Source organism: Culex pipiens, chromosome 2 (genome assembly GCF_016801865.2).
Source record: "Culex pipiens pallens isolate TS chromosome 2, TS_CPP_V2, whole genome shotgun sequence".
Taxonomy (NCBI): domain Eukaryota; kingdom Metazoa; phylum Arthropoda; class Insecta; order Diptera; family Culicidae; genus Culex; species Culex pipiens.
In genome coordinates this window covers 146,789,924-146,808,333 of record NC_068938.1, presented here as the reverse complement: position 1 = coordinate 146,808,333, position 18,410 = coordinate 146,789,924, and the positions used below count along the sequence as shown (strand labels likewise).

Sequence of the window (18,410 nt, the reverse complement as noted above, 5' to 3'; positions counted from 1 at the left end):
TTTTTATGGGAGGTGATCTCCATAACGAAATTAACGAAGTAATTGCTCTTAAAATTTTAATTTCAGTGCTAATTTGGATCTCATAAAGAGCGGTTATTTTTTTTTTTTGTATTTTTTAATCCGGTTGAAACTTTTTTGGTGCCTTCGGTATGCCCAAAGAAGCCATTTTGTATCATAAGTTTGTCCATATACTTTTCCATACAAATTTGGCAGATGAAAATTCAAAAATCTGTAAATATCTTTTGAAGGAATTTTGTGATCGATTTGGTGTCTTCCGCAAAGTTGTTGATATGGATAAGGACTACACTGAAAAAATATGATAAACGGTCAGGGTTGTTAAAATATCAAAATATCAGCTCTCAGCAACTACAGTTATCCCGCCTGAATAATCATGCCTCAAATACAACTGCCCTTCTCTCATCATTGAAACTCTCAGCGCCGAACATAGCCGAACACGTTTTCGTGTTTACACACTCGCGATTGACATATTCCTTTTCTCTCTCATTCCCGCTTCCACGATCATCCTACCGCAACAGCGTTTAACCACAAAAGCCGCCACAAAACCAATTTCGCAAACGTAGTTTAACGGGTCGTCATGCGTGGTCGGCTCCTAATCGCCATCTCGCGTTCTCTCATTGCCAGTTTTCGGAGAGATTGAGAGACTCAGCGGTGAGAGCGCATAGTCGAGGAAAAGGGGACGAGTGATAGAGAGAGAATGACATCGCTGGGAATCACGAGACACAAGAAGAGATCTCACAAGCTATAGTGACGGCCGCTATACTCTCGGATGTTTTTGGTGCAGAGATAATCAATTGATAGCTTTTCTATCACTCATTTGCAACACTGTAAACGGTAAATAAAACTTTGATGATTTTTAATTTCACTTTTTGTCACTAAAACTTGATTTGCAAAAAAAACACTATTTTTTTTTCTGATATGTTATAGGGGACATCAAATGCCAACTTTTCAGAAATTTCCAGAATGGGCAAAAAATCTTTGACCGAGTTATGAATTTTTGAATCAATACCGATTTTTTTTTTAAATCGAAATACTGGTCGCAAATTTTTTTCAACTTCATTTTTCGATGTAAAATCGAATATGCAATCAAAAAGTACTTAAGTGAAATTTTGATAAAGTGCACCGTTAGTGAGTAGTAATAGCCATAATAAAGTAATAGCCATTTGTTGTTTTTTTTTTTTTTTTGATAGTAGCAGTTATTCATTTTTTTTAATTAGTGCCCATGTTTGCCCATTCTTGAAAAAAATATTTTTGAAGAGCTGAGAAAATTCTCTATATTTTGCATTTTTGAACTTTGTTGATACGACCCTTAGTTGCTGAGATATTGCCATGCAAAGGTTTAAAAACAGGAAAATTGATGTTTTCTAAGTCTCCAAATTTTCTAATGTCGATATCTCAGCAACTAATGGTTCGATTTTCAATGATAAAATATGAAACATTCGTGAAATTTTCCGATCTTTTCGAAAAAAAATATTTTCATTTATTTTGAATCAAGACTAATATTTCAAAAGGATTATTGAATGTTTACAACGCGTTGCAACGGTGAAAAGTCGTGGGTAATAATTGCTTCGTATTACATAAAACATCAATTTAAATTTTTCAGCAATCAGTAATATGCATTTGAGAGAAATCCATCATATAATTTATTTACAATTAAAAATCCTCGAAATAGCTCATTCAAACCCTCAACATAAACAGCGCTGGCTAATGGCTTCCCTCCTCGGCAGCAATTTGGCCACCTTTTTGTGGCACCGCAAAAGTCCTTCCACCTGAATCGTCGCCAAATGATCATTAACTTAATTAATCATTTTATGACTTCATCGGCTTTTACCTCACTTCTTTTCCCAACAGACGACCACCCCTCGGTTGGTGTCCCTGCGCGGATCGGACTTCACCGGACTCGGCGTGGAGGTGCACGGCGGCCTCAAGGAGGGCATTTTCGTGAAGAAAGTCATGCCCCAGGGCCCTGCGGCTGGTTTCATAAATACAGGTAAGTCCACCGCGCACAAACTTGGCTTGATATATGTTGTTTATTGTTATTAATTTTTTTGGAGATTTTGTTTTTTGTTGCTTCTTTTTCGATTTTGCGATTCCATCTCCGAGGGGTCCATGTTTACCCGAAAGTATTTTTTTTTTTTGTTTTGCTGTGCAAATGATCTCTTTCCACGAAGAGGTGAAAACAACACCTTCCCAAATTTCACATGTCCCCTAATGAACATTCGTATACGAGGGTCGTGATCGACGGCTCAGCCAATAACACCAATAAGGTGTTGTTCGACAACGACGGTGACCCGTCAAAATATTGCACAATAATGTCGGTAAACCCTCTTTGGTCCCATTTGTTGAGTTTTATTTTCTAATTCATTAAATATTTTTGACAAAAGTTATTTTTCTCATATTAAACATTTAGCTTTTTTCAATCGAAAAGTCGTCACTTCTGTGCTATCTTGTGACAAACGCCATTTAGTACTTTTCGAGTAAATCGATTTTTAAAGTTTAAAGTTGAATATTTTCACATCAGTTACTGATAGAATCATTCTGAATGAAGCGATCGGTCCGTACACTATCACTCAACAAACGCTCCAAGTATGAACTCATTTAGTAACACCTACTAAAAGATATAGTACAGAAAGTATACAAAAATCAGAAAAGCACGTGTCACAAGTGTGCCCTGAAAGTAAAAAATGTACTACGTGTCACAAGTGTGCCCAAAATTCCCATACAAACTAAGTTAACATAAAATTGATGTTTTTATGAACTTAAACAATATTATTTTTAAATCCAATGTTGTCATTCATCAGAAACTATTTAAATTATTATTATTTGGAATAAAAAGATAAAATTTTCCCGATTTTCTTGGATTTTCCGGCTATTTTTGTGACTGCTGGTAAAATGGCACTAAAAGTCATTTTAATCAACTAAATTCATACAAAAATTATTGGAAAATACAAAAAATCAAAACATTCAACACGCTTTCAACAAATACAATCAAAAGAAAGTTGGAAAAATCGAGAAAACCCCTGATACTCAAAGGTTTTCCCGCATATCCGAAAAGCAAAGACAATAACCCCGGATGGAAAATTATTTCATTCTAGACACAAACCTTTTATGATTTATGGCAGATCAACGTGTAACAAGATAGCACAAAATTTTCGAATTGAAAATGTACTACGTGTCACAAGTGTGTTCCTAAGAATTAATTAAAGGGCTCGTTGAATGTTGATGGCGATTTGTATGGCGGTTGTCACAAGTGTGCCACCAAAATTTTGATGGAGTTTTGTATGGCGGTTGTCACAAGTGTGCCACCAATATTTTGATGGCGATTTGTAAGGCGGTTGTCACAAGTGTGCCACCAATATTTTGATGGAGTTTTGTATGGCGGTTGTCACAAGTGTGCCACCAATATTTTGATGGCGATTTGTAAGGCGGTTGTCACAAGTGTGCCACCAATATTTTGATGGAGTTTTGTATGGCGGTTGTCACAAGTGTGCCACCAATATTTTGATGGCGATTTGTATGGCGGTTGTCACAAGTGTGCCACCAATATTTTGATGGCGATTTGTATGGCGGTTGTCACAAGTGTGCCACCAATATTTTGATGGCGATTTGTAAGGCGGTTGTCACAAGTGTGCCACCAATATTTTGATGGAGTTTTGTATGGCGGTTGTCACAAGTGTGCCACCAATATTTTGATGGCGATTTGTATGGCGGTTGTCACAAGTGTGCCACCAAAATTTTGATGGAGTTTTGTATGGCGGTTGTCACAAGTGTGCCACCAAAATTTTGATGGAGTTTTGTATGGCGGTGGTCACAAGTGTGCCACCAATATAACATTCATTACACCGTAACATTCGTTACACCGTAGTTTGGTCACACCGTAATATTGTTACACCGCAATATTCGTTACACAACAGTATGGTTACACCGCAGTATGGTTACACCGCAGTATGGTTACACCGCAGTATGGTTACACCGCAGTATGGTTACACCGTAACATAGTTACACCGTAGTATGTTCACACCGTAATATTGTTACACCGCAATATTCGTTACACCGCAGTATGGTTACACCGCAGTATGGTTACACCGTAACATAGTTACACCGTAATATGATTACACCGTAACATTGTTACACCGCAACATTAGTTACTCTGTAACATTTCTTCACACCGTAGTTTGATTACACCGTAACATTGTTACACCACAACATTCGTTACACCGTCACATTCGTTACAAAGCTACATTCGTTACACCGTAATATTGTTACACCGCAACATTCGTTACACCGTAACATTCGTTACACCTTAGTTTGGTTACATCGTAACATTGTTACACCGCAACATCCGTTGCTTCGTAGCATTCATTACACCGTGGCATTCGTTACACCGTAATAAAGTTACGGTGTAAGACTATTACGGTGTCACACTGTTACGGTGTAATGAATATTGCGGTGTAACAATGTTACGGTGTGACCATACTACGGTGTAACGAATGTTACGGTGTATGGAATGATGCGGTGTAACGGTGTAACGAATGTAACTGTGTATTGAATGTAACGGTGTAATGAATGTAACGGTGTAACGGTGTAACCAATGTTGTGATGTAACAATTTATGGTGTAATCAAACTACGGTGTGAAGAAATGTTACGGTGTAACGAATGTAGCGGTGTAACAATGTTACGTTGTTACAATGTTACGGTGTAACAATGTTACGGTGTAACAATGTTACGGTGTTACAATGTTACGGTGTAACAATGTTACGGTGTAACAATGTTACGGTGTAACAATGTTTCGGTGTAACAATGTTTCGGTGTAACAATGTAACGGTGTTACAATGTTACGGTGTAACAATGTTACGGTGTAACAATGTTACGGTGTAACAATGTTACGGTGTAACAATGTTACGGTGTAACAATGTTACGGTGTAACAATGTTACGGTGTAACAATGTTACGGTGTAACAATGTTACGGTGTAACAATGTTACGGTGTAACAATGTTACGGTGTAACAATGTTACGGTGTATCAATGTTACGGTGTTACAATGTTACGGTGTAACAATGTTACGGTGTAACGAATGTTGTGGTGTAACAAGTGTACGGTGTAATCATACTACGAAGTAACGAATGTTGCGGTGTAACAATGTAACGGTGTAATCATATTACGATGTTACTATGTTACGGTGTAACCATACTGCGGTGTAACGAATATTGCGGTGTAACAATGTTACGGTGTGACCATACTACGGTGTAACGAATGTTACGGTGTAATGAATGTTATATTGGTGGCACACTTGTGACAACGACCATACAAATCTCCATCAAAATATTGGTGGCACACTTGTGACAACCGCCATACAAAACTCCATCAAAATATTGGTGGCACACTTGTGACAACCGCCATACAAATCGCCATCAAAATATTGGTGGCACACTTGTGACAACCGCCATACAAATCGCCATCAAAATATTGGTGGCACACTTGTGACAACCGCCATACAAATCGCCATCAAAATATTGGTGGCACACTTGTGACAACCGCCATACAAATCGCCATCAAAATATTGGTGGCACACTTGTGACAACCGCCATACAAATCGCCATCAAAATATTGGTGGCACACTTGTGACAACCGCCATACAAATCGTCATCAAAATATTGGTGGCACACTTGTGACAACCGCCATACAAATCGCCATCAAAATATTGGTGGCACACTTGTGACAACCGCCATACAAATCGCCATCAAAATATTGGTGGCACACTTGTGACAACCGCCATACAAAACTCCATCAAAATATTGGTGGCACACTTGTGACAACCGCCATACAAATCGCCATCAAAATATTGGTGGCACACTTGTGACAACCGCCATACAAATCGCCATCAAAATATTGGTGGCACACTTGTGACAACCGCCATACAAATCGCCATCAAAATATTGGTGGCACACTTGTGACAACCGCCATACAAATCGTCATCAAAATATTGGTGGCACACTTGTGACAACCGCCATACAAATCGCCATCAAAATATTGGTGGCACACTTGTGACAACCGCCATACAAATCGCCATCAAAATATTGGTGGCACACTTGTGACAACCGCCATACAAAACTCCATCAAAATATTGGTGGCACACTTGTGACAACCGCCATACAAATCGCCATCAAAATATTGGTGGCACACTTGTGACAACCGCCATACAAATCTCCATCAAAATATTGGTGGCACACTTGTGACAACCGCCATACAAATCTCCATCAAAATATTGGTGGCACACTTGTGACAACCGCCATACAAATCGCCATCAAAATATTGGTGGCACACTTGTGACAACCGCCATACAAATCGCCATCAAAATATTGGTGGCACACTTGTGACAACCGCCATACAAAACTGCATCAAAATATTGGTGGCACACTTGTGACAACCGCCATACAAATCGCCATAAAAATATTGGTGGCACACTTGTGACAACCGCCATACAAATCGCCATCAAAATATTGGTGGCACACTTGTGACAACCGCCATACAAATCTCCATCAAAATATTGGTGGCACACTTGTGACAACCGCCATACAAATCTCCATCAAAATATTGGTGGCACACTTGTGACAACCGCCATACAAATCGCCATCAAAATATTGGTGGCACACTTGTGACAACCGCCATACAAATCGCCATCAAAATATTGGTGGCACACTTGTGACAACCGCCATACAAATCTCCATCAAAATATTGGTGGCACACTTGTGACAACCGCCATACAAATCGCCATCAAAATATTGGTGGCACACTTGTGACAACCGCCATACAAATCGCCATCAAAATATTGGTGGCACACTTGTGACAACCGCCATACAAATCGCCATCAAAATATTGGTGGCACACTTGTGACAACCGCCATACAAATCGCCATCAAAATATTGGTGGCACACTTGTGACAACCGCCATACAAAACTCCATCAAAATATTGGTGGCACACTTGTGACAACCGCCATACAAATCGCCATCAAAATATTGGTGGCACACTTGTGACAACCGCCATACAAATCTCCATCAAAATATTGGTGGCACACTTGTGACAACCGCCATACAAATCACCATCAAAATATTGGTGGCACACTTGTGACAACCGCCATACAAATCTCCATCAAAATATTGGTGGCACACTTGTGACAACCGCCATACAAATCTCCATCAAAATATTGGTGGCACACTTGTGACAACCGCCATACAAATCTCCATCAAAATATTGGTGGCACACTTGTGACAACCGCCATACAAATCTCCATCAAAATATTGGTGGCACACTTGTGACAACCGCCATACAAAACTCCATCAAAATATTGGTGGCACACTTGTGACAACCGCCATACAAATCGCCATCAAAATATTGGTGGCACACTTGTGACAACCGCCATACAAATCACCATCAAAATATTGGTGGCACACTTGTGACAACCGCCATACAAATCGCCATCAAAATATTGGTGGCACACTTGTGACAACCGCCATACAAATCGCCATCAAAATATTGGTGGCACACTTGTGACAACCGCCATACAAATCTCCATCAAAATATTGGTGGCACACTTGTGACAACCGCCATACAAAACTCCATCAAAATATTGGTGGCACACTTGTGACAACCGCCATACAAATCTCCATCAAAATATTGGTGGCACACTTGTGACAACCGCCATACAAAACTCCATCAAAATATTGGTGGCACACTTGTGACAACCGCCATACAAATCTCCATCAAAATATTGGTGGCACACTTGTGACAACCGTCATACAAATCGCCATCAAAATATTGGTGGCACACTTGTGACAACCGCCATACAAATCGCCATCAAAATATTGGTGGCACACTTGTGACAACCGCCATACAAATCGCCATCAAAATATTGGTGGCACACTTGTGACAACCGCCATACAAATCGCCATCAAAATATTGGTGGCACACTTGTGACAACCGCCATACAAATCGCCATCAAAATATTGGTGGCACACTTGTGACAACCGCCATACAAATCTCCATCAAAATATTGGTGGCACACTTGTGACAACCGCCATACAAATCGCCATCAAAATATTGGTGGCACACTTGTGACAACCGCCATACAAATCGCCATCAAAATATTGGTGGCACACTTGTGACAACCGCCATACAAATCTCCATCAAAATATTGGTGGCACACTTGTGACAACCGCCATACAAATCGCCATCAAAATATTGGTGGCACACTTGTGACAACCGCCATACAAATCTCCATCAAAATATTGGTGGCACACTTGTGACAACCGCCATACAAATCGCCATCAAAATATTGGTGGCACACTTGTGACAACCGCCATACAAATCGCCATCAAAATATTGGTGGCACACTTGTGACAACCGCCATACAAATCGCCATCAAAATATTGGTGGCACACTTGTGACAACCGCCATACAAATCGCCATCAAAATATTGGTGGCACACTTGTGACAACCGCCATACAAATCTCCATCAAAATATTGGTGGCACACTTGTGACAACCGCCATACAAAACTCCATCAACATTCAAATAGCCCTTTAGGAACACACTTGTGACACGTAGTACATTTTCAATTCAAAAATGTTGTGCTCTCTTGTGATACGTGGTGTTATAAAATTAGACATAAATGTGTAGTGACATCTGTTGGTACCATACAGTTTTATAGCTTGCTTTTGCCTCTGCACGTGTCACAAGATAGCACAGAAAATTTGTTGAGAAACTGGTCTATGTCACAAGTGTGCCCAACGATATCCCGGAAACGGAAACGAATTTCAAAAATCGGGTGATGGCATCTTGTAGCGTTTGTTAAGTTTAATGAAACGCCATCATTAACTCATTTTCGACCAAAATGGCGTTTGTCACAAGATAGCACAGAAGCGACGAAGTGAGAGTTCGCTATAAAAAAAGAGGAAGATGAAGTTGTCGGCAATTGTTCAAACAAACCAACAACGATAGTCGGCGCGCGACATAATCCAAAGTATACCCATAGCTTACACGGCCGACCAAATTAGATGCCACCTCGTCGGCTCGACGGCGACGTCATTTGCGGTCGTAAAATTTGAATAAATATTTAATAAACATTACATCTCTGGCGGAGATTAAATAGCGTGCACGAGCGAGCTGGTTATGGGTTTGTTTGGATATTATACAGGTCATTTGTGTCAAGTGTTGTTGAGGTAGAGATTTAGTGTAGTTTTCGTTAAAAAGAAGTTAATCTGAATAAAACCGCTATATATGACAATCCACAGCACAAGATATGAGTTGAAAGTTGTTTTATTGCAACAATAGTAAAATTTAAATCGGAAATACATAAAACAAAAAAAAATCTATATTATTTAGTAGCCAACAGTTGCATATTTTCAATACCTTCTTAAAGCAATGAAAATTATTAAAACGAAAAACATTTCTCAATACCTGAATAAGTATGCTTTTAAAAGTATAAGTACAGCTTTTAAAAGTAATCTTATGCACTGTACTATACTACTATATAAGCTTTCTTGAAGATTTAGTGTATTAGGTGATGTTGTGAGTCAATTAAGCTGAGTCAGTTAAGCTTTCACCACAAAAAAAAACCTTTTTTGTTATTTCATTAACAAATCCAACTGCATAGTAAAAACATACACAAAAATATCCAGCTGCATGTAAAATATGAATATTTGTATCCTTCCGATGCAAAAAAGAGTAATCTTTTGAATTATGGTACAATTTGATTAAACTCTGATTGCCAATATTTAAATATTTCAAAAAGTATAAAATACGATTTAAATTTTGTATCAATTTAAGAGTTGCTTTTGATATATTTAAATAAATTTTGTCTTATGACAATTTTATCAATTCTTAATATTTTTTCAAAAATGATGCTGAAAACGTTAAAATATTGATGATCGTATCAATATTCGCTTGGAAGAGCTAAAAGTAATCGGAGAGTAAATAAAAAGTGTCGCTTCCTTATTTCAAATGTTAAAACTTTAGAAGCAATAGATCTAATTTCCTAAGTTGTTAAACGGAAAGATAATGGCCAATAACTCTATCGTTATCGTTGGATCGTCATCAAAATACGATTATTTCCATCGACAATAACTGACAATAGCACATTTATAGTTTTTCTTAAAATGAACTTACGCAACAAAAATCTTCTCAAAAAAATCTGAAAATTTCATAATTTGCTAAGGCCGATGCAAATATATTTCAAAGTTTTTGTGTCTTGGCTCTGGTCATGGTCGAGGGGGGGGGGAGGTCAAAAATATATAAAAAAAATATATAATTGGACTAACAAGCCACAGTCTCAACATTTGAATGAAAAATAGTGTTTTAAATGCGTTATACACTAGTTCAGTTGTTTTGTAAAGTTTTTCTGCACTCGCTTTATCGGTTGAAATTTGCTGTATTTATTTCATCCAGTGATTGTATTTGAATTAATTTGTAGCTGTAAGTTTTCCAAAACTCTGCATTTGTCATTAGTTAAGCAAATTGTATTATGATTATTACAACAAATAAACATGAATTGAATTGCAATCATTAGTTTCAAAAAAATTGATGATTTGATGAAAACAAAAAAATCAGCGAAAAAAGAACTTTTTGCGGTGCTTTACATCGAAAAGTTTCAAAAATTCAGAAGATTTGCAACATTTGCAACATGCTAGAAATTATTTTAAATGCAGGAGAATGCTTTTCAAATTGATTTAAGCTGATTTCACTTGAATTTCCATTGAAATGTTGAAGGTTTTTGAAAAAATATGTCTTTGCCCCACCAACGTTATTTTGTAGTTTGCATTATGGGTATCAAACGCCAAAATTATAATTTTTGTTTTGTTTTTAAATTTTCACATTTTTTAAATAATCAATATTTCGTAATCAACCTATTTAAGAATTTTATATTAAAACTGTAACAAATTAAAAATCTAAACGAAATTATACGTTGATGGATACACTTATTTTTAAAATTATTAAAATTGCAATATAAAAAAATATATATATTCTGTGAAACATTTATTGTTAATTTTAAATGTACATTCCAGACTCGATTATCCGACGATCCGATTATCCAAAGTTCGATTATCCAATGGTTTTTAAAAGCATTCGGATAATCGAATCATTTAGCAATTTCTAACATTAAATTAGAGTTCTTTAACCCCAGTTTAATAAAATTTTACTTGATTGCCTAATATATTACGAAATGTATTTTTAAATATTTCTTCACCGCCATTTTGGCCGCCATCTTGGATTTAAAATTTCTAAATCACTTTAGCGTAGTAAATCAGGCGTCATACTTAAACTCGACAAAGAAAAAAGTTTTGTGTTTCGATTATTCGAAATGATTTTTTTTTTTTCAAGGCCTTTGGATAATCGAGTCTGGTCTGATAGTGAAACAGTGAAAATCAGAACAGAATTACCTCGTTTGACATTCACATTAAACTACCAAAAATCGTGAATCCTTGAAATTTCATTTAAAAGGCGCATCGTTTGATGCCCATATCGCAAAATACAAAATAAATAGTACATATTTTAAAAAATTACCGAATTTCGTAAACAATGTTGAGAACTTCAAATTTTGAAAATCCTACATTATTTAGAATATGGTTTTATTAAATGCTTTCAATGTCTTGGAAATTTCTCTTGAATAATTTCATTTTAAGAAGAAACCTGAATGAGTCATCGTCGGATATTGTCGAGAAATTTATCGTATTTCGGTAACGACAACGGTACTTCAAGGGTTATTGTCAGATAACGTTTTAAAAATTAATTATGATTACCAAATTAAAAAAAAATACTGAAACTAAAATTTTTGATCAATAAAAAAGATATTATGTTTTTTTTTTTAATTTCAAAAATCTTCTCGAAAAAAAAACTTTCCTGACCAAAAGTTACAAAATCATTTGTAAACACGCGATTGATATTGTTCAAAATTTAGATTTGTCCAATCTTAGTGGCCAAAAATAACTATAGGTAGATAATTGATTGAAATAAATTTAAAACCAAGCATATAACAGAACCGAATTTGATTAGAGCAACATAAACTACTCTTCCAATCCTAGAGACGAACAGTTAAAACAAGCGTGTCATGTTTACTCGCGTATTCGCGAATTCAAATAGACGCCAGCTATCGGTTGCAAAGTCGAGACCCCTGGGGCCACAGCTGATTTCGACTTCTGATTTTGCTCGATTGATCTTCTACGTACCCTGCTTACTCTAGGAGAGAAGAACCGGTTGACCGTGTGAGAGACCGACCGACCGTACGGGGCCGGGACAACAGCGCACCGGCCAGAAAGTAAAAGTCCCACAACATCACAAAAAAATAAAATTGTTGTTTTTTTTTTGCTTCTCTTGACTGGCATACACTATTATTGGGTCGTTTCTAGACGGTTAGTCACTCCGTGTGTCAGCATAGAGCTTCGTAGCATATAGCATTACGGGCGAACATTATGCTGTGTGTGTGCGCGCGCTCGATTTGGTCGTAGATCTGCAGAAGTCTTGGAGCATGGAGTTCGTTGCTGGTTGATCGCTGTTATTATAGTGTGGCACTGCGTGTCAGGTTTGGTTATAGAGTTGATGCACGTGTTCGAATCTAACCGTACCTCTTTGGATAGCCAGACCAAGCCATGCATCAATGACTGTTATGCGGTTTGGCATTGAAATGTGAGCATGGGTACATTGAGATTTAGCACCCGGGTCAGCTGGGGGAGATTTATGCACAAAGAAGCTTGTGATTAATGTAAATTTGGTTGTTCCAAAATGTCTTATCATAACTTTTCACGTTTGCTTCAACAGGTGACCGAATCACCAGCATCACCATCGACTTCCGGCACATCGTCCAGGAGGACGCGATGACGATCCTGAGCTACGCCTCACCCTACAACGTCCAGCTGGAGCTGGTCAGCGGCGAGAAGCTTCCCCACACGCAGAGCCCGAAGCCCGGTCACCAGGCACTGACGCATCCTCTGGTGAGATCCAGCAGCCAATCGGACATGAACACGGTAAGATGTCGTCACTGACTTGGGAGTTGAACAAAACCAACCTAATGATCTTCTGTTTCCAGATTGAACGCAACTCCCGGAAGAAGCTGTTCCCTGGGGACGAATCCGGCACCGCAACGCTCAAGATGGAACAACCCAGCCCGAACAACCTGAACAAGGTCCTGCCGACGGTGCACAAGGAGAACGAGAAGGAACCCAAGAAGCACTCGTTCAAGCAGCAGATGCGAGAGATGATCGAGGAGAAGTTCCAAACAAAGTCCGCTAACACCGATGTAGAACGTAAGGATTCGAACGCAGCTGAAGGCAAGAAGGGTCACAAGTTCGGAATTCGAGTGTTCCCACCATCCGTGAACGACAAACTGTTTGGCAGAAGTCCGACCAAGATTCAGGCCGACAACGAGAACAACACCAACATTGAAAAGAAGGAATCGGACGAAAAGAAGGAAAAGTCTCCGTCGCCACCGGTTGTGAAGAAGCGCACCAAGGAACCCAAATCGATCCCGGACGTGATCGTCGTTGAATCCGCCACGACCAACAGCACCTCGGTCCCGATGGAGTTCCAACGCCAGGGAAGCCTAACCTCCAGCGGAACCATGCGCAACCCAGCGGGAATCCCCCAGGAGGTGTCCGGAATGATGATGCAAGCCGCGAACGCCGCCAAGGACAACCGCAAGTCTTCCAACCTGGACCTGGACAACAAGCGCAAGGGCAAGGCACCGCGACCTCCGCAAAACGAGAACGACCTTGACGGCAGCACCGTCACGATGGACACCAACCTGAGCATGGACATGACTGATGGAGCCAGCCGCATGCTGAACGGAAGCATGGACATTGTGCCGGAGGCGGAGTCCGACGTCAAGAAGTTCAACCTGAGCGAACGAATGAACTTCTCGGACAACTTTGCCGAGGAAGTGCTGAACTGCACCATCGAAAGCATCTCCGGAATCGACAAGTTCGACGACAAGGGACCGAGCAACAGCTCCACGCCGAAGAGTGAACGCAAGAAGTCCTCGCTCACCGAAAGCATGACCCATGATGAACATGGTAAGTTGCTAATATTTGGGATATGTTGTAGAAATTCGAAGTTTCAGACGCCGATTACGAACCTTTCAATCTTTCACAACGTGAACAAACACACCACTGTCAACCATGCACACTTATTTGAGACATCCTAATTTTAAGCTGTTTAATCCAACTCTTTTCAGATTCCGACACCGAGGACCAGGCAGCACCACCCCAACCGATGGGCAACAAGATCGAGCTCAACTCGAGCGACATCACCGTGCACCAGAGCTCGCCGTCTCCCGCCGACAGCAGCAGCGAGGACATGATGGAGGACAGCAATCCACGGTCGGCCAGCCTGGGCGATCTGTCCAAACTTGAGTCCCACACTTCGAATCCGGGCAGCGCCAGCAACACGCTGGAACGTGCCCAGAGCCTGGAGATCACCGGTGAAGTGGTGACCGTAGCTGGCGGAGCTAGCGCCGTCGTTGTCGGAGCTGACAGCAAGCGCAAGATTTCGCAAGTTGAGGGACAGGTAGTGATCGAGTCGATGGAATCGACCGATGGGTTGAACTCGCTGCAGAGGAACCGACTGAAGGGAGCTTCCGCGTGGGGTAATTTGGAGGATGCGATCAATTCCGGGGAGCTGCTGAACAGTTCGTCGGAGAGCGAGCTGAAGCAATCTACCGAAGATGTGTCGGAGATGGTTATTGTTCAGAACGGTATTGATCACGCGGAAGAAGAACCGGTTGGGGAAGTAATGACCACCGTTGAAGTTACGATGAATGGAACAATTGCTTGCAACATGGAACCAGAGGTTGAGGAAGCACCGAAAGAGGATCACGTTGAGCAGCAGGTTGAGGTTGTGACCGTTGTTGACAAGATCGCGCCACCGGCGGTGATCGTCGCGGAGGAACGAAAAGTTGAGAAAGAAAACGAAAGAGAGCACGTCTCGTTGACCACGATCAACATGGACTATAACGGAGTTTACCCTACGGAAGCCGAGCAGAACAAGACAGATCATGTGAAGATCGCAAACTATGATACAAATATCCCGGATGATGTTAAGGTATCCAGGTATCCATTTGGTAGTCTGGAGCGCCCCAAGTCGGACGTCTTGAAGAAGCTGCTGGGACAAAAGGAGGAGCTGGAGAACACTCCGTTGGTGTTCATCTCCGGCGATGGTGAAACGAACAAGATCACGATCGAAAACAACTACCACGACGTTGGCGCGCCCATCAGCTTGACCCTGGTCAACAGTGCGGATGCTCAACCGATCGAGAACGATCAAACCGAAAGCAGTCAGGCTTCGCCCGTTTTCTCGAACACGAATGGAGTCAGCAGCATCAACATCTCCTCGCTGGAGGTTGATTTGACCAAGTCCCTCAACAACAAACCGTTCACAATCGCTCCCAAATTTTCGCTTGACAACATCGTAACAATTTCTACCGAATCTTCCCAACCTTCGTCCATCATCATGATCGACGACGAGAAGCTAGACTTCAGCCTGCAAACCCTGGATGACTTTGAAGATAGCATTGAGAACACAAACGCCCCGGAACCCACGGTCAACTTTGCCTCAGAATCAAACAAAACCATCATCGAGACTGCCCCGATCGTTTCGGAACAGCCCAAGGTCGAACCGAACAGCTTCGTTACGGAAATCAAGGTAGCTACGCCAGAGCTGGAACAAAATGGCAAACCAGAAGAGCCTCCCAAGCTGACCAAGAAACCTCCGAAGCCAGAGAAACCAACCACTCCTCCGTCCCGAATCCCCGTCGAGCGACGAATGTCCAGCGAGCACAGCTTCATCCCGCGCAACACGGAGATCAAATTCACCACGGCCACGTACGACGCAGGTAGAAGTGCGGAGAAGCGCCCGCTTGGAATCGATCAGATCCGATCGAACTTTGAACGCAGCAACTCGAAGCCTTCGTTCGAGCGAAGCAACTCCAAGCCAGACGTGCGCCCCTACGAACGAAGCAACTCCAAGACCGACGTCCGCTCGGTAGAGCGTCGCAACTCCCAAACCGATGTGCGTCCCTTCGAGCGAACCAACTCCAAACCCGATGTCCGTCCCTACGAGCGAAGCAACTCCAAGACCGACGTGCGATCCGTGCTGGAGCGCAGCAACTCCAAGACAGAAATCCCCGTCCGTACGGTAGAACGCCGCAACTCGCACAACGAAGTCCGACCCTTCGAGCGCAGCAACTCCAAGCCGGATGTGCGTCCGTTCGAGCGCAGCAACTCCAAGACCGACGTACGCTCCGTGCTGGAACGCAGCAACTCCAAAACCGAGATCCCCGTCCTGATCCGGCGAACGTCCATCCCGTCGATCAACCTGAACACCTCGAACGGATCGATCAACTCGAGCCCGCAGGCAGCGACAATGACGAACGGCAACGGAACCAAGGCGAGTCCGTCCCGCATCCCAGTGTTCAACTCGGTCAGCAAGCTGAACGGAAGTCACGACGCCAGTCCCCGGCCACCACCGCACAACAATAACAATAATAACAACAACAGCATCAACAACAATCACATTAGCAATAAGGTTTCCGTGAGCATTACCTCGATCAAGAACCAGTCGAAGCATCCGAGCGGCAAGTTTAACGGGAATTGAGTGGCTTAGCTTGTAAGCTGGATGATTTTGTAGACCTTTTGACGGTGTGCTTGGTTTGACAGTTGCTGCTTTGACGTTACGTTACCTTTATGTTGATTCACATTGAACTGTCTCGTTTTGAGCGGTGTTTGTCAGAGGAAGCACCCCGTGAAAAAGATCAATAGGTTAGACTCTACTCTAATGGTGCAATGCGAGTGATTGAGGTGGACGCGAAGTTGATATGAATCTAATTCAATGTAATAAAAAGAGATTGTCGGTTCGAACGCCCGCTTCGAATCGACCGTATCTGTATTCTATAGACGTAACTGTAACTGTATATTATCCAAGAAATAATGCTGTAACCGAAACGCTACAAGGAAAACCAGAACACAGTGGAAATATTTGGCCATATTTACTTCTTATTCATTTTTTAAATGTAATTTGTATAAAAAAAGAGAACAACAATAATTCTAAAACCGCAATGCGCCATCCCACGCGAGCGTATCTAGTTGTGTAAGCTAAGAACCCCCGTAGTCGTTAAGTTTCTTTACTTTGGATTAATCAAACTGTTAATTATTTTTGTTAGCGCGGCGTGCAGGCCGCGGAACGATGTTCTATACGGAAACATTACACGAACCTCCTCTCGGGCGTACTCGACGACGCAGCGAAGAGAGGTAACTTGGTGGACCAGGTTACGATTACCTTTTAGGGCGGCGAAATATTTCAATAACCCAGATACACAGAGCAATGTGTGTAGACATAGATGTAATCTATATATATTTTTTAAACAATTAGTAATAAACCAGTTAAAACCTAAAATTTTGCCTTTTCCACTACTTGGTCAACATGGTCACAAACTCCTCATAATTTATCCGTCCATCCTTGTCAACATCCGCCTCCTCCAGCAAATCCGCCAACTCTTCATCGCTCAACCGCTCACCAAAGTTCTTCATCACCATCGACAGTTCCTCCACCGTCAAGAACCCATCCTCGTTCTTGTCAAACACCTTGAAAGCCTGCCGCAGCTCGTCCTCCGACGAGGCTTCCCGCTGCTTCCGAGCCATCAGCACGTAAAACTCGTTCAGCTCGATCGTCCCACTCCCGTCCAGGTCCACCTCGTGGATCATCTGCTCGATCTCGGCGATCGAAGGATTAAGACCTAGCGCTCGCACCAGCGTTCCCAGTTCCGTCGTCGTGATGGAACCGTTGCCATCCTTGTCGAACGTTTCGAACATTTGCCGGTACTGGCGCTGCTGTTCGTCGGTGAGCGAGTGGGCCGACATCGTTTCGGGTACGGAGAATTTGGAAGTTTTGTTCTAGAATCTGACTGGTTGAGAGATGTCAAAAATTGTGATTTTTATAATTTTACTTCATGACCTACTTGTAGGGGTTATGGGTTGCAGGATTGAATAATATTTAATAAATTATTAAACGAGTATTTATTATAAGATTGATATAGATCATAAATAAGAGTTCAGAGCGCAACAAAAAGTGCACACCTTCATAAATATTGCCTTGTTAGCTGACAGATTTCGCACTGAGTGCGCGCTAGCGAGCTGCGAGAAACAACAACGAGCGAAAAAACAGCAAGATGCGCGCGGCCGGCGAAAGAGAGAATAAAGATTGTCAAATCAGTTTTGTAGTTGATTTGTGTGGAATAAGACGTGTTGTTTTTTTAATTACAAAATACCTGTGTTTTTATCATAAAAGAAAGTCCCCGATCACAACACTACTTTAACCTATCTTTAAATTTGTGAGCCAAAGAACTTTTGTTC

At 41.4% G+C, this 18,410-nt stretch overlaps 2 protein-coding genes across 3 annotated transcripts in view; one reads left to right on the top strand and one right to left on the bottom strand.

Annotated features, from left to right (window-relative positions):
- Positions 1-16,663, top strand: part of LOC120414873 (formin-J-like) — a 196,346-nt gene extending 179,683 nt beyond the window's left edge. For both annotated transcript variants that reach the window (XM_039576194.2, XM_039576195.2), the window contains 4 exons: positions 1,870-2,008; positions 12,829-13,034; positions 13,097-14,078; positions 14,240-16,663. In XM_039576194.2, the coding sequence (XP_039432128.1) occupies positions 1,870-2,008; positions 12,829-13,034; positions 13,097-14,078; positions 14,240-16,656 (3,744 nt within the window). In that variant the 3' untranslated portion in view covers positions 16,657-16,663. The remainder of the gene's footprint in view (positions 1-1,869; positions 2,009-12,828; positions 13,035-13,096; positions 14,079-14,239) is intronic.
- Positions 16,664-17,466: 803 nt separating this feature from the next.
- On the bottom strand, positions 17,467-17,983 carry LOC120414876 (calmodulin-like). Its single transcript, XM_039576199.2, has one exon. It carries the CDS (start codon positions 17,916-17,918, stop codon positions 17,469-17,471), a length of 450 nt encoding a protein of 149 aa, XP_039432133.1. The 5' UTR covers positions 17,919-17,983; the 3' UTR covers positions 17,467-17,468.
- Between the last annotated feature and the right edge of the window lie 427 nt (positions 17,984-18,410).

Excerpts from the sequence above, each read along its gene's own strand:
- LOC120414876 (XM_039576199.2), bottom strand. The coding sequence starts at position 17,918 with ATGTCGGCCCACTCGCTCACCGACGAACAGCAGCGCCAGTACCGGCAA.